The sequence below is a fragment of the Salmo salar genome, chromosome ssa17 (genome assembly GCF_905237065.1).
Source record: "Salmo salar chromosome ssa17, Ssal_v3.1, whole genome shotgun sequence".
In the NCBI taxonomy this organism is placed as follows: Eukaryota; Metazoa; Chordata; class Actinopteri; order Salmoniformes; family Salmonidae; genus Salmo; species Salmo salar.
The window spans coordinates 8,040,271-8,060,506 of NC_059458.1; the positions used below are offsets into that span (position 1 = coordinate 8,040,271).

General features: G+C 43.0%; 1 protein-coding gene across 2 annotated transcripts in view; it reads left to right on the forward strand.

The window, feature by feature from the left end:
* The window catches only part of gart (phosphoribosylglycinamide formyltransferase), a 33,706-nt gene extending 17,426 nt beyond the window's left edge, over window positions 1–16,280 (forward strand). The window contains exons 13-21 of one of the 2 annotated variants that reach the window (XM_014151335.2): window positions 530–639; window positions 1,013–1,211; window positions 1,515–1,766; window positions 2,150–2,302; window positions 4,621–4,824; window positions 5,088–5,252; window positions 10,026–10,298; window positions 12,043–12,158; window positions 15,618–16,280. In XM_014151335.2, coding sequence (XP_014006810.2) covers window positions 530–639; window positions 1,013–1,211; window positions 1,515–1,766; window positions 2,150–2,302; window positions 4,621–4,824; window positions 5,088–5,252; window positions 10,026–10,298; window positions 12,043–12,158; window positions 15,618–15,815 — 1,670 coding nt within the window. In that variant the 3' untranslated portion in view covers window positions 15,816–16,280. The remainder of the gene's footprint in view (window positions 1–529; window positions 640–1,012; window positions 1,212–1,514; window positions 1,767–2,149; window positions 2,303–4,620; window positions 4,825–5,087; window positions 5,253–10,025; window positions 10,299–12,042; window positions 12,159–15,617) is intronic. The other variant, XM_045698756.1, reaches the window with a different exon arrangement.
* The last annotated feature ends 3,956 nt before the right edge of the window (window positions 16,281–20,236 follow it).

Genomic DNA, 20,236 nt, shown 5'->3' on the forward strand with positions numbered 1-20,236 from the left:
AGTTAATTAACAACCCATCATTGTTATAGTCATGTATAAAAATGCCTGGTTGCCCATTTTAATTGTCCTACCATGGGATCTGTGACTTTGATAGAGGGGTCTCAAAGGAGCATAGGGGGTTTAAACTGTGTCTGTCAGTCACCAGATCTCAACCCAATGGAACACTAATGGGAACACCAACAAACACCGATGACGGAATTTATTGTGGAAGAATGGTGTTGAATCCCTCGAATAGAGTTCGACACTTATAGAATCTATGCCAAGGTGCATTGAAGCTGTTCTGGCGTCTCGTGGTGGCCCAGCACCCTATTAAGACACTTTATGTTGGTGTTTCCTTTATTTCGCCAGTTACCTTTACATCAACAAGATGTTTATTTGATCCTAGACTGGATAGTAAAAAAAAAAAAAAGTAATAATATTCTATGTTTTTAATTGGTGTATTAAACTTTTTCCCTGATGTGTTCTTCGTTTGTAAAAGACCAGTGAGTGTGTAGTAAACAGTTGCTTTTATTCCCCTCCTGTCCACCAGGGTGTAACGCTGAGCTGGGAGGCTTCGCCGGCCTCTTTGATCTCAAAGCTGCAGGCTTCATCGACCCCATCCTGGTGTCTGGGACAGACGGAGTAGGGACCAAGCTCAAGGTATGCATGACTTCTTAAAACAGAAACTGTATATGAGACATTGCAGCCAGCCACGTTGCATGTTTTGGTGCTGGAATAAAGCTAGGGAGCATAATATTCCAAGTACAGGCTTTAAAAAAAAAAAAATCAGTCTTTTTGGCCTTGCAAAGTTAGCTGTAGGATCATGTGCATATGTTTTAGCTGTTTCTCAATTACTCTGTGATTCCTTGCCTCTGCTGTATTGGCGGAGAAGGTCCAAGGTTCCCATCCTTAGACCTCCTTCGTTAATGCGTTTTAAGCAGGTGAGGAGAGATTATGCCAGGAATCACAAAAACATTAAGATCGTACAACCTCTTCATGACTTCACCTCTGCCCTCATCTCTGCCTTCTCTAGATTGCCCAGGCATGCCAGCAGCATAGCACCCTGGGACAGGACCTGGTGGCCATGTGTGTCAACGACGTGCTGGCCCAGGGGGCGGAGCCTCTCTTCTTCCTGGACTACTTCTCCTGTGGCCGTCTGGATGTGGGCGTGGCCTCCACCGTGATCAGGGGCGTGGCCGAGGCCTGTGGGTTGGCGGGCTGCGCTCTGCTGGGTGAGGGGGACAGTCTGTCATCGTTAAGATGCATGGATGGATGGGTGTGTGTGTGCGCGCTCTATTTTGTGTGTTCAGGCGGTAAGAAAGTGGAGATGCTGGCTGTATACTGGGGGTGTAGCGAAAACAACAAAGTAGGGTTTTAGTTGCTACACTGGAAACCATCTGTATTTTGGGTGTGAGCCAGCCATCAATTTCTGGGTTCTACATTGTGTGTGCGCGCACATTTGCAACTGCATGTATGTGTGTTTGATCATATATTTCTGTTAACAACTGTGTGCGTTTTTCCATTCGTTCATCTAGGCGGCGAGACTGCGGAGATGCCCGGCGTGTACGGCCCCGGAGAGTACGACCTGGCAGGGTTCTGTGTTGGGGCAGTAGAGAGGGGCGCCCTGCTACCCAGGCTGGGGGACATCTGCGAGGGAGACCTGCTCATCGGGGTGGCCTCCTCTGGGGTGCACAGCAACGGATTCAGCCTGGTTCGGAAGGTCCTGGAGAGGGCAGGAGTCACCTACAGCTCCCCTGCACCTTTCGGGAAACCTGGACAAACCGTGGGTAGGTTAATGAGATCATACAAGCTCTTACACAGAGTAAACTTATGTTTCTTTGAGAGGGAATTTCTCTGGGTGTGTCTGCCCAATCTTCTCTCGTACTTTCTCTTGAAAGGAGGTAAATGGACAGTTTTGTGGTCATTTATATTTTCCACTAAGTAGGGTTCACCTGCGTAAGGTGTCTTACCTTGTACTATCTTCCTGCCTGTTAGCGGTCTTATCCCATTCTCTATTGGTCTTCTTTTGTACTGTTCAATTGTATTATTGTAGAGTTTATCTGGGTCCTAGAAAAGTGCTCTATAAATCCAATGTATCATAATTAAAGTAATTCCCCGTAGAGGTCCCTTTTCCCCGTCTAAAGTCCCCCCCCCCCATGTTGATTGACAGGCGAGGTTCTCCTGACGCCCACTAAGATCTACAGCCGCCTGCTCCTGCCAATCCTTCGCAGCGGCGCCATCAAGGCCTACGCCCACATCACTGGGGGCGGCCTATTGGAGAACATCCCCCGAGTGCTGCCTCAGGAACTGTCCGTTGACCTGGGTGAGAGAGAAGAAAAACACTTTTCTTATTGCCCATGTTTGGTTTTTAAAGTGTAGTGGTAAACAATGTATATGAGGATGAAACAGTTGTCCATATCAGATACCTGATGCTGTTTTGAGTTGTACTAACTGTGGTAGGGCTGTCTCCGACAAAAAAAATCTTAGTTGACCGAAAATTGTCTGTTCTTTCAACCAATTGATTGGTTAAAATGTTTTAACATGCATTTTTCCATATAGACACAGCCTATTTGTTTTAATTAAATCAACTATATGCATTGAGCTTGTCTGATGCTTAAAGCTTACCGTTTGATGAAATAAGACAAATGCCTCGGGTGCCGAGATCTAGATAACCAGAAGGCAAAAAACCTTAACCTGAACCAACTATTCTCCTCCCAGTCCTGCTGACTTTCGCAGATTCTGCCATTACTCTCCTGAAGTGCCTGTAATAGGCTACAAGAGGAGTCTGCAACCTTTCTCATGTGGAATGCCAATTTATCTTACCATTTTCACCTATCTGCGTGCCAGTTATGGTTTTCATATGCACATTTTTGCGAAACAGTTTAATTGATAATATCGTCTTATCTCAAAGTCATTGTCATGTGGTTAATCAAAATTTTATCTAAATGGAAATGATACTCACCTAAAAATGTATTTATTGTCATTGACAACTATGTACAAATATGTAACTATGTATAAAGCCAACAAATAAAAATTGCAGCCTACAGGTAGAAAATATCCTGATTTTAAAAATAAATATCCTATAAATCACATTGGTTACACATGGCCTGTCTGCAACAAACTTGAAACATTGTATCATCTATTTACTTGGGCCTGGCCTGAAGCTTGCTCTAGCGAACTTAAAACGATGTCTAAAATATTCTGGGCCCTCCGTTTCCAGTGCCAGTGAGCTCGGGACAGACACAGCTGTAGGCTATTTGCACAAGGGATAAGAAGCAGAGCTTGACTTGGGCAGGAGCTCACCGGAGCTGAGTACACCGACACCTCACATTTTCTACTGCTTGAGCTCCTGTTCCTCTTATAGAATCTTAGCTAAAAGGAATTGTGGAGCTCCTAAATATAAACAGTACCAGTGCCCAAAATTAGTATCGTACCCATTTCAGTCCAAGTCAAGCACTAATAAGAAGTAATTAGGTAGGCCTTTATGACTTTTCCATTGGATCAGAGCATGACATGGTTATCGAAAGGGAGACCACTGGAAAGATTTTTCAAATGCATTGAGGAACTATTGTAATTCTCAAAGGATGTAAAAACAGACTTTGTTTGCTTGCTGTTTTGAGGTGAAGGAAACATTACTTTGAGAAGCTCCGCAGATCATTAGGGGTGGTGCGTTTAAGCCAATCAGAAATACTAGCAGATCCCCAAATCGGCACATTTATTTGCCTACATTTGCGCACAGGCCAGGTAGCCTATAAGCCTTTGTGTGCGTGTCCTTACTCAACATTGGCAGGAGTGCTCAAAACAAAAGACGATGACTAAAACTCCATAAATAGAATGAAATAAACCTTAACTTGTTTCTCACAAGTGTCTCATAGGTTGTGCACTCTGCAAACAATGTGTCCACTCTGACAATGATACCGGGAAGACTGGAATAATAATATTGAATGCATTGAAATAAATGACTTTAACAAACATTGTAGATTAGGAATGAATGGGAAATGTACTACTAGTGATTTTATGTAATGGGGAATTGATATATGCGAACAAATGAAGTCATAAAAATGGATGGAGGAGAGAGCGCATTCTGGAGGGAAAAGTGCATTGTTCATCTGGGCGCATGGTCAATCTAACATCTACGTTGGCCATGCAGCATTTACAGTGATATGGCCTCAGCAGAAGTTGCTTCTTGCGCTTTGCTGAGCATTGTGGTCAAGGAATTGTTTGTATTTATACAGGAAGTACCGCCCCCACTTATCTTCAACCAATCATGTCAATGTGGAGCTATACAGAGCCCTCAGCATTGTTACAAAAAATTGTGAGGCGCATGGTGGTACGGAGCTCGAATTGGCCTATGCATGTCTCTGGAGGCTCCGTAATTGCAATTGAGCCTCCGACCACACTTTCAGCTCAAGCATAAATTGGCTTTTAGTCTAGGCCCCCGCAATCGTTTAGTTCACCGAGATGGGCGTAAATATATACGTGTTTGTGTTACTGCTCGACTTAAATAATCTCGGTTGACCAACAGCCTAACGACCAAACAATCAACCAGTCGACTAATTGGGGTCAACCCTAAACTGTGGTTGGTATTTACTTCATATTGAATGCGTGTGTGAGCTGCTCTGTGTGCTTTGTCCCACCCAGACGCCTCCCGTTGGATCATCCCTCCTGTGTTCTCATGGCTCCAGGAGGAGGGGGGCTTGTGTGAGGAGGAGATGGGGCGCACCTTCAACTGTGGCCTTGGGGCCGTGCTGGTGGTGGCCTTTCCGGACGCCCAGAGGGTTCTGAGGCAGCTCCAAGCCCACGAGGATGCGTGGATTGTGGGCTCGCTGGCCCACAAGCAGCCTGGTGAGAGACGAGAGCTAAAGTATGTGTAGTGAAACTCATAACAATGCTACAGGAATTATGGGTTCTGTACACTCACAGAGCGATAAGGAAACAAACTGTATGTTGAATAGAATCAATCTTGTTAATGAGGAAATGCTCTTCAGATGTTCACATTAAATGTCATTTTTGTATTGATGGGTTCAAACGCACGCGCACACCATTAACTCACACCGCGCTTTGTGGTATTCATCTTTGTCATTTTACTGAGTTGTGTTTGTGTGAAGGGGCCGAGCCGGTGGTGATCAGGAACCTGAAGCACAGCCTGCGTTTAGGCCCCTCTCCCTGTGTAGTAGACCTGGGGCCCATGCAGAACGGAGCATCTCAAGGGGACAGCAGTAGCACCGTCCCCCGCAGGAGGACCAGGGTGGGCGTCCTCATCTCAGGCACAGGTTAGTGTTGCGTATGGTGTGTGTCACTATCTGAAATTGAATACACTGCCAAGTGTCAACAGATGTGTATACCATTTTTTTTTTTATTACAAGCAAACAAACATCATGTTCAAGTGATGCGTGCGCATGCTCATCAAATCTCTGTAGCAGAATTGGCTATATACTAATGTCGGCACCAGGGTTGCCAGGTCAAGCAAACATTTCTAGCCCCAACGACCCTTCAACCCACCCACAAGGCCTGAAAACTAGCCCCGCCCAATATTTTACGCAGCAAGAGAAGTTGCCACATTTATCCAATTAACCATTTTTCCATAACGTTATCGAGCAAATTAAGAAGGAATGTCGGCTTAATTTGTAACAACATAGGCTAAGAAACAAAATGTGTTTTTCCAAGGCTAAGAAACAAAAGTAGTTTTTCCATCAAAATAATAATAGTGAGCATAAGAATGTCACAATAGAAAAGATAATTCACCCTTATTAAACTTGCCAGATCATTTTCCATCAATGGATGTCGCGTTAACGAGTTTTGACTGCTATGATTAAGGAGGAAGGAGGTGTGGTATATGGTCAATATATTACAACTAAAGGCTATTTTTTTTGTCAAACCTGTTGTACACAGTCTGATATGCCACAGCTTTCACCCAATCAGCGTTCAGGGCTCAAACCACCTTGTAATTATAACTGGGTGGTTCGAGCCCTGAATGCTGAATGGCTGACAGCCATGGTATATCAGACCGTATACCACGGGTATGACAAAACATGTATTTTTACTGCATTTACATTACATTTAAGTCATTTAGCAGACGCTCTTATCCAGAGCGACTTACAAAATGGTGCATTCACCTTATGATATCCAGTGGAACAACCACTTTACAATAGTGCATCTAAATCTTTTAAGGGGGGGGGTTAGAAGGATTACTTTATCCTATCCTAGGTATTCCTTAAAGAGGTGGGGTTTCAGGTGTCTCCGGAAGGTGGTGATTGACTCCGCTGTCCTGGTGTCGTGAGGGAGCTTGTTCCACCATTGGGGTGCCAGAGCAGCGAACAGTTTTGACTGGGCTGAGCGGGAACTGTGCTTCCTCAGAGGTAGGGGGGCCAGCAGGCCAGTGGTGGATGAACGCAGTGCCCTTGTTTGGGTGTAGGGCCTGATCAGAGCCTGAAGGTATGGAGGTGCCGTTCCCTTCACAGCTCCGTAGGCAATCACCATGGTCTTGTAGCGGATGCGAGCTTCAACTGGAAGCCAGTGGAGAGAGCGGAGGAGCGGGGTGACGTGAGAGAACTTGGGAAGGTTGAACACCAGACGGGCTGCGGCGTTCTGGATGAGTTGTAGGGGTTTAATGGCACAGGCAGGGAGCCCAGCCAACAGCGAGTTGCAGTAATCCAGACGGGAGATGACAAGTGCCTGGATTAGGACCTGCGCCGCTTCCTGTGTGAGGCAGGGTCGTACTCTGCGAATGTTGTAGAGCATGAACCTACAGGATCGGGTCACCGCCTTGATGTTAGTGGAGAACGACAGGGTGTTGTCCAGGATCACGCCAAGGTTCTTAGCACTCTGGGAGGAGGACACAAGGAAGTTGTCAACCGTGATGGCGAGATCATGGAACGGGCAGTCCTTCCCCGGGAGGAAGAGCAGCTCCGTCTTGCCGAGGTTCAGCTTGAGCTGGTGATCCGTCATCCACACTGATATGTCTGACAGACATGCAGAGATGCGATTCGCCGCCTGGTTATCAGAAGGGGGAAAGGAGAAGATTAATTGTGTGTCGTCTGCATAGCAATGATAGGAGAGACCATGTGAGGATATGACAGAGCCAAGTGACTTGGTGTATAGTGAGAATAGGAGAGGGCCTAGAACAGAGCCCTGGGGGACACCAGTGGTGAGAGCGCATGGTGCGGAGACAGATTCTCGCCACGCCACCTGGTAGGAGCGACCTGTCAGGTAGGACGCAATCCAAGCGTGGGCCGCGCCGGAGATGCCCAACTCGGAGAGGGTGGAGAGGAGGATCTGATGGTTCACAGTATCAAAGGCAGCAGATAGGTCTAGAAGGATGAGAGCAGAGGAGAGAGAGTTAGCTTTAGCAGTGCGGAGAGCCTCCGTGACACAGAGAAGAGCAGTCTCAGTTGAATGCCCAGTCTTGAAACCTGACTGATTAGGATCAAGAAGGTCATTCTGAGAGAGATAGCAGGAGAGCTGGCCAAGGACGGCACGTTCAAGAGTTTTGGAGAGAAAAGAAAGAAGGGATACTGGTCTGTAGTTGTTGACATACTGCTCTGATTACGTTGGTAACCAGTTTATAATAGCAATAAGGCACCCCGGGGGTTTGTGATATATGGCCAATATACCACGACTAAGGCACGCCGCACATAACAGCTCTTAGCTGTGCTATATTGGCCATATACCACACCCCCTCGGGCCTTATTACTTAAATAAATCCCTTTTGCGCATGTGCATAACTATAGATAAATCCAACATGAGAGTTTGAGTGATAAAGTTGGCCAGAAGATCTCTGTGCAAGAAACACTTCGGGGAAAAAATTTTAATAATAAAAAATAAAAAAAAGTTAGGCTAATTTCTGTCAATTGTGCCATGTTATTATACTGAACAAAAATATCAACGTAACATGTCTGGTAAGTATGCAGGCCATGGAAAAACCTGGGACATTTTCTGCTTCCAGGAATTGTGTACAGATCCTTGTGACATGCGGCTGTGCATTGTCATGCTGAAACATGAGGTGGTGGAGGAATGGCACGACAATGGGCCTCAGTATCTTGTCACAGTATCTCTGCATTCAAATTGCCATCAATAAAATGCAATTGTTTTCATTGTCCATAGCTTATACCTGCCCATACTATAACCTCACCACCACCATGGGGTATTCTGTTCACAATGTTGACATCAGCAAACCGCTTGCCCACACAACGCCATACATGTGGTCTGCAGTTGTGAGGCTGGTTAGATGTGTTGACAAATTCTCTAAAACGACGGAGGCGGCTTATGGTAGAAAATAGAACATTAAATTGTCTGGCAAAAGCTCTGTTGGACATTCCTTCAGTCAGCATGCCAACTGCACGCTCCCACAACTTGAGACATCTGTGGCATTGTGTGACAAATCTGCACATTTTATAGTAGTGGACTTTTGTCCCTAGCACAAGGTGCACCTGTGTAATGATCGTGCTGTTTAATCATCAGGTGGATGGATTATCTTGGCAGAAGAGAAATGCACACTAACTGGGATGTAAACACATGCATAAATTGAGAGAAATACGCTTTTTGTGCGTATGAAATATTTCTAGGATCTTTTTATTTCAGCTCATGAAAAATGAGACCAACACTTTACATATTGCATTTTATTTTTGTTCAGTATAAATAGCCTACCTACAACTGGTAAAAAGTTGTCACGACATGCGCTGCTCTACACACGCACCACCGGCCCTCCCCACCACTCACTCACTCAGGAATAGCCTGCTCACTGCCTGATAATAGCAGTGAAATAGATACAGTACCAGTCAAAAGTTTGGACACATACTCATCCAAGGGTTTGTCTTTATTTTTACTATTCTCTACATTGTAGAATAATAGTGAAGACATCAAAACTATGAAATAACACATATGCAATCATGTAGTAACCAAAAAACTAAGCGCAAACCAGATGGGAAGGCGTATTGCTGCAGAATGCTGTGGTAGCCATGCTGGTTAAGTGTGCCTTGAATTCTAAATAAATCACTGACACTGTCACCAGCAAAGCACCCCCACCTCCATGCTTCACGATGGGAACCACACATGCAGAGATCATCCGGTCACCTACTCTGCGTATCACAAAGACAAATTTGGGCCTCAGAATCTTGTAAAATAATGGTTAAAAAACAACTAAAGGGGCACTATAAAATCTGAGATTCCCCAAATTGTTGACTATTTTCCCAAATTATGTACTCACTTTTATTAATCACTCTTAAAATTACAATTATTCATGGAGAAACAACTAAATTCGATGTTTTGAGTCCATGTCGATACTTTAAAAAAAAAAATATTTCCCCTTTTAATTGCTCGTCTGCCCTTTTTTTTTTTTTCCTTTTTTTTCTATGTGCATCTAGCAAGTGAGAAATGTGCCAGTTTAGTGACAGTTCTATACTGCTGCTGCTCATGTCATGGCAAGGTTTTCAAATAATAGATACAAATGATATACTTACTCAAAATATACTTCTGCCAGGTAAGCCTGCTTTACAGTTAACATTTTAAATGAGGAAATTAATTTCTGTCAACCAACAAGACGGTTATCAGGTAAACTGGCTACACATGGAGCGATAAACAAACGCGTGCACCACAGACCGACGAGCAATATTGCTGGTAATTAATTTGGAGATGCTATGTTAGGTTTGGCATTTTATAAGCCGATAGTGGCTAACCAGGGGTGGGATAATGTCAGTGTTGCGTTCATTAGATAGTAGCTGTGGGCTTGCGGTGTCTGATACTTGTTTAAGACCGTTTGCAGTAGAACACATGAAAATTGCATATATTTTAAGAATTATTTGGCGAGCTACTCATACGTGGCCAGTAGCTCGCGATCAACCTGTTGGAGACCCCTGCTGTAGTCCATTGTTAAATGGATAGTTCACCCAAATTTCAGATGGTTCGTTACTGTGAACGTTGTCTAAGTAGAGCCTACATATGTGTAGAATTGCAGTTAAGTGGATACTAGTGCCCCATAGCTAATTGCAGTTATAAGTTACATTTTTATACTAGTGTGCAGTGCCTTAAATGTATTGTGTGTGTGTCAGGCACCAACCTGCAGGCACTGATGGAGCAGGCCAAGAGAACGTCCAGCTCAGCAGAGATCGTGGTGGTGATCTCCAACCAGCCGGGGGTCTTGGGCCTCAAAAGGGCCTCTCTGTCTGGCATTCAGACACGGGTCGTTGACCATAAGCTGTACGGTAGCCGGGCAGAGTTTGACGGCACCATTGACCACGTGCTGGAGGAATTTGATGTGGAGGTGGTGTGTCTCGCCGGCTTCATGAGGATCCTCACAGGGTCCTTCGTCAGGAAATGGAACGGTAGGACCACCCAGCTTTGTGTGTATCAATAGTAGGTTTGTGTGTATTTTATCTGTGATGACAATGTATCACACAGAAAAAGTCCTTAACCTCTCTGTGCTAGGCGGGACGAATTCGTCCCACCTACGCTACAGCCAGTTGAATCCCGTGGCGCGATTTTCAAATACCTTAGAAATGCTATTACTTCAATTTCTCAAACATATGACTATTTTACAGCATTTTAAAGACAAGACTCTCATTAATCTAACCACACTGTCCGATTTCAAAAAGGCTTTACAACGAAAGCAAAACATTAGATTATGTCAGCAGAGTACCCAGCCAGAAATAATCAGACACCCATTTTTCAAGCTAGCATATAATGTCACAAAAACCCAGAAGACAGCTAAATGCAGCACTAACCTTAGATGATCTTCATCAGATGACACACCTAGGACATTATGTTATACAATACATGCATGTTTTGTTCAATCAAGTTCATATTTATATCAAAAACCAGCTTTTTACATTAGCATGTGACGTTCAGAACTAGCATACCCCCCGCAAACTTCCGGGGAATTTACTAACAATTTACTAAATTACTCACGATAAACGTTCACAAAAAACATAACAATTATTTTAAGAATTATAGATACAGAACTCCTTTGTGCAATCGAGGTGTCCGATTTTAAAATAGCTTTTCGGTGAAAGCACATTTTGCAATATTCTCAGTAGATAGCCCAGCCATCTAGACACCCACCAAGTTTAGCCCTGACCAAACTCCGATTTACTATTACAATAGTTTGATTACCTTTGTTGTCTTCGTCAGAATGCACTCACAGGACTGCTACTTCAATAACAAATGTTGGTTTGGTCCCAAATAATCCATTGTTATATCCAAATAGCGGCGTTTTGTTCGTGCGTTCCAGACACTATCCGAAATGGTAAATCAGGGTTACGAGCATGGCGCAATTCGTGACAAAAAATGTCTAAATATTCCATTACCGTACTTCGAAGCATGTCAACCGCTGTTTAAAAACCATTTTATGCCATTTTTCTCGTAAAAAAGCGATAATATTCCGCCCGGGAATCTCCGTTTAGGTAAACAGAGGAAAGAAAACAAAGCATTCGGTCGACGCGGGCACACGCCTGAGTCTCACAGTACTGTAACCAGCCACTACCCAAACGCGCTACTTTTTTTCAGCCAGAGCCTGCAAAGCCACGATTCAGCTTTTTGCCGCCTTCTGAGAGCCCATGTGAGCCGTAGGAAGTGTCACGTAACAGCAGAGATCCTTTGTAATGGATAGAGATGGCAAAGAAGGCCAAGAAATGGTCAGACAGGGTACTTCCTGTACAGAATCTTCTCAGGTTTTGACCTGCCATTTGAGTTCTGTTATACACAGACACCATTCAAACAGTTTTAGAAACTTGAGTGTTTTCTATCCAAAGCCAATAATTATATGCATATTCTAGTTACTGGGCAGGAGTAGTAACCAGATTAAATCGGGTACGTTTTTTTATCCAGCCGTGTCAATACTGCCCCCTAGCCCTAACAGGTTAACTTCACTTGCTCTCCCTGAAGTTACATGGGGAAAGGAATGCTTTTTAAAATGTTCATCCTAGTCGAGCGCCCAAATCTTTTATTTATTTTGTACTTTTTTGATGAAGCTGGGCTGGAGCATATTTGGGTACGCTTTCATTCTATTGTTAATGCTTTGATATTATGTTTGTGGGCACATGTGAGAATAATATATTTTGTGTGTTGTAGGAAAACTGCTGAATATCCATCCGTCCCTGCTGCCCTCATTCAAGGGGGTGAATGCCCAGAAGCAGGCTCTGCAGGCGGGGGCACGGGTCACTGGCTGCACTGTCCACTTTGTGGCTGTAAGTACTGTACTCAGAACAGATCCTGCCTCAGCTCACCAATACTAACCATAACCAGATGTTGCTATAAAAATCAGCTCGGATCAGATCTTAAGCCAAACTTATCCTGTGTTTCCTGGTCCACTGCAGAACATTAGAAAAATGGATCCACATTTAGTTTTGTTATCCATATCTTGATACCGAAAAGGCTTTATCCAGAAACCCCTAGGGCTAAGCACAAGCTCCAAACGGATTTCTATGATACATTAGGTGGAATTATAGCCATATTGCCTACACCTATCTAGTTCTTTCAGATACACAAGTACCCAGGGTTAAAGGCTATGGGTTGTTCCGGGACAGGACCCTAGACTTAGATACACAAAAGATAAGTTGTCTATCTCCAAGTATGGTGTCTGAGCACGGCAGTGCCATTGAGGTCATCTACTACTGAAAGGGTGCATACCTATGTATAAAGCCAATGTTGGCGGTTTACTGCCACCTGCAGTTATGGAATGTTTTATCACAAGTATAATTCATTGGCTGATCCCTCATGATGGATGGAATTGTGTGTTCCTTCCTTAACCTGTCTGGGGTATGTGGGACACTAGCGTCCCACCGGCGGGACACACTGCCAACAGCCAGTGAAATAGCAGGGTGCCAAATTCAAAACAACAAAAATCTCATAATTCAAATTTCTCAAACATACAACTATTTTACACCATTTTAAAGATGAACTTCTCGTTAATCCAACCACATTGTCCGATTTCAAAAAGGCTTTACGGCGAAAGCATAGTATTAGATTATGTTAGGATAGCACCTAGACAAGAAAAACCACACAGCCATTTTCCAAGCAAGGAGAGGTGTCACAAAAACCAGAAATACAGCTCAAATTAATCACTAACCTTTGAGCTTCATCAGATGGCACTCATAGGACTTCATGATACACAATACATGTATGTTTTGCTCGATAAAGTTCATATTTATATCCAAAAACCCAATTTTTACATTGGCGTGTAACGTTCAGAAATGTTTTGCCTCCCAAAACTTCCTGTGAATGAGCACATCAATTTACAGAAATACTCATCATAAACATTGATACAATATTAAACTGGTATTCAAAGAATTATAGATGCACTTCTCCTTAATGCAACCGCTGTGTCAGATTTTAAAAAACTTACAGCGAAAGCACACTTTGCAATAATCTGAATACAGTGTTCAGACACGAAACCAAACCCGCCATTTTGTGGAGTCAACAAAACTCAGAAATAATATTACAAATATTCACTTACCTTTGATCTTCATCGGAATGCACTCCCAGGAATCCCAGTTCCCCAATAAATGTTCATTTGTTTCGATAAAGTCCATATATATGTCCAAATACCTCCTTTTTGTTTGGTCGAGTACTCCAAATGCGCTGTGCTCGCGCATTAAGTTCAGACGAAAAGTCAAAAGTTATATTACAGTTCGTAGAAACATTTCAAACGATGTATAGAATCAATCTTTAGGATGTTTTTATCATAAATCTTCCATAATATTCCAACCGGACAAGACCTTTGTCTTCAAAAAAGAAAGGGAACACAGCTAACACTCACGTGAGCGCGCCCCACTGAGCTCATGTCATTTTCTCACTCATCTACTTCCAGGAGCTCTTATTCTCCCCCTATTCACAGTAGAAGCATGAAACCACGTTCTAAAGACTGTTGACATCTAGTGGAAGCCTTAGGAAGTGCAAAATGAACCCTAAGTCACTGTATAGGCAATCACTTGAAAAACTACACACCTCAGGTTTTTGCCTGCCATATGAGTTCTGTTATACACAGACATCATTCAAAGACTTTTAGAAACTTCAGTGTTTTCTATCCAAATCTACTAATAATATGCATATCCTACCTTCTGAGCCTGAGTAGCAGGCAGTTTACTACGGGCACGCCTTTCATCCGGACGTCAAAATACTGCCCCCTACCCTAGAGAAGTTAACCTCTCTGGTATCATTGGGACGCTAGCATCCCACCTCGACAACAGCCAGTGAAATTGCAGGGCGCCAAATTCAAACAGGATTAAAATTCCTCACCATTTTAAAGATAAACTTCTTGTTAATCCAACCACAGTGTCCAATTTCAAAAAGGCTTAGCGGCGAAAGCACCCCATGCGATTATGTTAGGACAGCGCCTAGCCACAAGAAACCATACAGACATTTCATAGCCAAGGAGAGGACTCACAAAAGTCAGAAATAGCGATTAAATTAATCACTAACCTTTGATCTTCATCTGGTGGCACTCCCAGGACTCCATGTTACACAATAAATGTTTGTTTTGTTCGATAATGTCCCTCTTTATGTTCAGTAATGCATTGTCTCAAATATCATCCGGTGAAATTGCAGAGAGCCAAATCAAATTACAGAAATACTCATCATAAACATTGATGAAAGATACAAGTGTTATACATAGGATTAAAGATACAGCGGCTGGATTAACAAGTGTATCAGATTTCAAAAAGGCTTTACGGCGAAAGCACACCATGCGATTATGTTAGGACAGCGCCTAGCCACAAAAACACCATACAGACATTTTCCAGCCAAGGAGAGGAATCACAAAAGTTAGAAATAGCAATTTAAATTAATCACTTACCTTTGATCTTCATCTGGTGGCACTCCCAGGACTCCATGTTACACAATAAATGTTCGTTTTGTTTCGATAATGTCCCTCTTTATGTACAAAAAGCTCAGTTTTGTTGGTGCGTTTAGTTCAGTAATCCAAAGGCACAAAGCACGCTCTCAACACTCAGACGAAAAGTCAAAAAAGTAGAATAAAAGTTCGTAGAAATATGTCAAACGATGTTTAAAATCAATCCACAGGTTGTTTTTGTCATAAATAATAATATTTCAACCGGACAAAAGCTTCGTCAAAAGAAAAGGAGAACCAAGAAAGGCGCACTCCCGATCACCCGCTGGCTTCATGTCTGGAAATGTCCACTGTCCACTCATTGAAAGTGCTGTATCTCCCTCATTTTTCAGAGTAAAAGCCTGAAACAATGCCCACATGTAGAAGAAGCCATAGAGATCGTGAACTGTGTCCTAAGTCTTTGTATGGTGGATAGGCTTTCGATGGAAAAACAGCCTTTCAAAATAATAGTACTTCCTGGATGGATTTTCCTCAGGTTTTTGCCTGCCATATCAGTTCTGTTATACACACCGACATTAAAGTTTCCAAAACTGTTAAAATAGTGTTTTCTATCCAAATCTACCAATTATATGCATATCCTAGCTTCTGGGCCTGAGTAGCAGGCAGTTTAATTTGGGCACGCTTTTCATCCAAAATTCCAAATGCTGCTCCCTACCTTAGTGAAATTTTAACCCATAGGAAGTCCCCCAGTTGACTACTTCAAAATGGCAATGCCCTGCTAAAACAGGCTTTTGGGCAGAGTTGTCTTTGGAGAGGACCTAAATATTTCCCAGCTTTCTCAACTTCCTTTTGTCCACAGGAAGAGGTTGATGCCGGGGCCATCATTGCTCAGGAGGCGGTGCCGGTGTTGATGAATGATACTGAGGAGAGCCTATCAGATCGTATCCGGGAGGCGGAACACCGGGCCTTCCCTGCCGCCCTGGAGCTGGTGGCCGGGGGCGGCGTGAGGCTGGGGGATGACGGACGCGTCATCTGGAACCCCAACGCACAGGGCTAAACCTCAACACAGTACCACCACACCTGCCCCAACACACCCAAAATACCTTACCCCCCTACCTCAGAATACATTGGGCCCCGCCTAAAAGCAGTGGCTCTACTGACCTGCATAGCAAATAGATTGCCTTAGTTTAAGCAATGTCTCCCATGACAATACCTCCCTCGTCTCGGGTAGCTACAAACTGGTTTCTTCCAGATGCATTCCTTGTGCCATTGCTACAATGTCAAAATAACTAAGTAATTCCCCTTGTGCACATTCCATGTGTGCTATTATGTAAGAATGTTACAGTAGTACTTGACCTATGATTTTAGGTATATCCTCAACATTGCATGACCAGTCATAGCAAGTCGTAGTATGATTGTCATGAAGTGGGTCAAGGTTGTTCTCTGCATATACTTTAACACTTAGCGACAATGCCGAAACTGCTATTTCTGCCTGTCCTTGCATTAAACTTGCTCTGTTGAACAACTGTTTATTTTGTAGTTTATCGGCAAACCAGAAAGACTTCTTTGTCAGACTTAACATACAATAAAGTTATTGAAATGTAACGTAAGGCTTATGACAGTCTTCCCTGCAAACCAAAATTGGTTCTGTGAATGTTCTCAGAATATTTCATTAGGTTATGTGACAGGTGTTCCAACATAAAATATTTCAAATTTACTGAATCATTTAATGTTCGTATTTAGGTTGCACAACATTCCCTTGTTACAACTGAAAACATTAACAAATTGCCTAGCTCCGTTGTACTTTACCTGCACTCTCCTCCTTGGTGTAGGCATTGGTTAGGATTTTCCATTCTCTTCTACTAGTCAATTACTTTCAAATTATAAAGGAGATAAGTGTACACTTTAGGAGAAAGGACGCAGACCTGGGCCACATTTAGCTAGTGCATCCCTTGACGTAATCACTTATTACAAATGACTGGAAAGGTGAAAGCTGGTTTAACACTTACGTTAAGGCATGCCCTTGACTTCTTAAGTAGTCTTTCCTTGATGCCTCTCATCTCAAAGCACAATGGATCCAAGCTCCGTCCAATGCGTTTTTAGGAGGCGAGGGCAGAAGACTGAGAATAAGCCCTGGAAATGTTGTTCAGTTGAAGTTTCATTATTCTTTGAGGGGATTCGATTAATGCCCTGGGTGAACCTGGTTAGTGTTGATTGCCTCCCGGGCGGGCGTGAGCCAGGTGCTTCGTTCTGTACTCTGGACTAAAACCTAATTATGATAAGTACAATATTACGTCCCGGATCTTTAAAAAATACAGCTTTTACATTACCCTGCAGTTTACCTATAAAATGGGCTGATGGTGAAGTAGACATACTCGGTATTCATTTGATAAAAGATATAAATAAGCTCTCAATAGAAAACTTGCAAAAATAGACAAGATCCTACAACCATGGAGAGGTAAATACCTCCCTATTTATGGAAAAATTACCCTGATTTAACTCCTTAGTCACATCTCAGTTTACATACTTATGGCGCTGGCTACTCCTGATTCGTTTTTTCAAATCATATGAGCAAAAAAATATTTTGGTTTATCTGGGATGCTAAACCAGACAATCTATATAATTAACATGAATTGGGTGGGTTGAGATTAAATATAAAAGTACAAAACCTCTAAAAGCTTCACTCATTCAAAGTTGTATTTGTACCCTAAATGGTTCTCAAGTAGATTACTAAGAAAAGCTCATCCATTGTTTAAAAATGGCCTTACTGCCATGTCTCATTTTCAAACAAGCATTGCAGAGCTGGCTTCAATTTCACCCCCCTGAAAAGATAGAACAAATATTATGGCTGATAAAATACCTGTATTTATAGGAAAGATGTTTGAAAGGGGTATTTTGTTCTTAAATGATATTGTAAATTGGAATGGTAGAGTTATGTCCTTCATGGACTTATCAGAATTGTACAGGAAGGTCTGCTCAATCCAAGAGTACAACCAATTGATTACAGCATTACCCCAAAAATGGAGGAATGTGGCAGCGGGAAGAGGTAGGAAACTGGTCTGTCTGCCCTATATAAAGGCTCAAAACTGGCCGAGGAATTAAAATAGCAGAAATAGGAAAGTATACCAGTTTCACTTGAAGACCAGGATGTTGACAACAGTGCCATACAGATTGCAAAATAGTTGGGAAAAGATTTTTAATGTACTGATTCCATGATGCATGAGTTGATATATAAAACGCAAGATTCAAGACTTCGTGCTTTTCAGCAAAAATTATTGCATGAAATCATCGAAGCTCTGCAGATTTGGTTGTGATGATACAGAATCAATAGACCATTTATTTTGGTATTACCCTCAGGTAGCCTGTTTCTGGTCTCAGGTTCATGAATGGCTGAAAATGCATAGCATTGATCAAAAAATAGTACTGTTAGGAGATCTGGAGAGACCGGATCAGTCAATTACTAATACTCTTAGTAACAATAGTTATCTTCAACTCGCCATCTGTGGATTCTATTCGACTAGATATTGAAATTGTACGTTAAAAATCCCAGAATAGTTGAAAGATGTGGGTGGCCAGCAGAGATCGATGGGTTGGGATGTGGAATTGGAGACAAGTGGGAGTGGAGTTGCTGTGTGGGAGATAGAATGACGGTCAAAGATAAGTCAAAAGAAAACATAAGTACATTTTAATGACACAGAGGGGCAGTGTTTTTGCAGGTTTGCCTGAGGCTGATGCTGTGCAGGTGTTTGTACACATGCATATACACACACTCTCATTCAAATACACACGTAATTGTGCCAGACATGCACACAAACAAATACAGTTGGCATTGCTGTTATTTTAGTTGTCCTTGATGTCCTTTGTTTAAAATGTATTGTTTTGCTGTTTTCTTGTCTTTTCCTTTTTTCTCTTTAATTCATTCTGGTTGGTGCATTGGAGGGTTCTTGGGGGAATGGAATTAATTTCATTTTTTTTCTTTGGGGAGGGGGGGGGGGGCTGTGGGTTGGGTGTCGGATGATTGGGGAACTGTGGGGGGGGATCTTGGAGGGTTCGGGTTCACGTTTTTTGGCCTGGTGGTAGATCTGTCAATGTGCCCTTGAGCAGCGCATTGACCCTGGATGCGTCTGTGTGTCGCTCTGAATGGGAATCTGTTGGATGACTGGTAGGATGTAGTTGTTGAGCAGCTTCACTGCATGTTTCGGATATTCAATAAATTAAAAAATAAAACTGTTCATTGGGAGCTCGTTTGCCGAGCAGCCGCACACAAGCCTAAGAACACCATGCACAATGCCAACTGTTGGCTGGAGCGGTAAAACTCACCCCCATTGGACTGTGGAGACGCATTCTCAGGAGTGATGAATCACTCTTCACCATCTAGCAGTCCAATGGACAAATCTGGGTTTGGCAGATGCCAGGAGAATGCAACCTGCCTGACTGCTAGTGCCAAATGTAAAGTTTGGTGGGTGAGGAAAAATGGTCTGGGGCTGTTTTTCCTAGGCCCCTTAGTTCCAGTGAAGGGAAATCTTAATGCTACAGCATACAATTACATTCTAGATGATTCTGTGCTTCCAACTTTGTGGCAACAGTTTGGGGAAGGCCCTTTCCTGTTTCAGCATGATAATGCCTCCATGCACAAAGCGAGGTCCATACAGAAATGGTTTGTCGAGATCGGTGTGGAAGAACTTGACTGGCTTGCACAGAGCCCTGACCTCAACGCCATCGAACACCTTAGGGATGAACTGGAACGCTGACTGCGGTTCAGGCCTAATTGCCCAACATCAGTGCCCGACCTCACTAATGCTCTTGTGGCTAAATGGGACTGCAGCAATGTTCCAACATCTAGTGGAAATGCTTCCCAGAAGAGTGGAGGTTGTTATAGCAGCAAAGGGGGGACCATCTCCATATTAATGCCCATGATTTTGGAATGAGATGTTCAACGAGCAGGTGTCGACATACTTTTGGTCACGTAGTGTAGGTTAAGAGGTGGAGTAATGAGTAGGATTCTGCGTTTTCACATGCAAAAGTGATTGCTTTATCTGCCTTCCCAATGAAAACTAGTTTGAAAAATCATTACACCCAACCCGCAAGGTCCCCAGTTCAACTACAGGTTGCGACATTTTGTTTTCCAACCTTCCAAACTAATTACATCTAATCACGTTCTAATTGACTGAGCAGCTTTAATAATGTGCAACATTGACATTGGTGCCCTCCCCCCGTTGGCACTGTGGACTAGTCCCCATCCCAATGCCTAGGTTACATGTTTGAATGTTGTTGATGCCCTTTTTCAAAATAAAGGTAACCTTCAATGTTACTGTCGACTAAAGGCAATTACTCCAACGTTCATAGAGATCGCATTCACCATAAACACCGCCAATTTCAACTCTGCTCAAACATGAACTATGTTCATAACATTTGAACATCATGTTACACTATGAGTAATGCAGGGGATATTTAACTACATAAACAAATGTTATACCT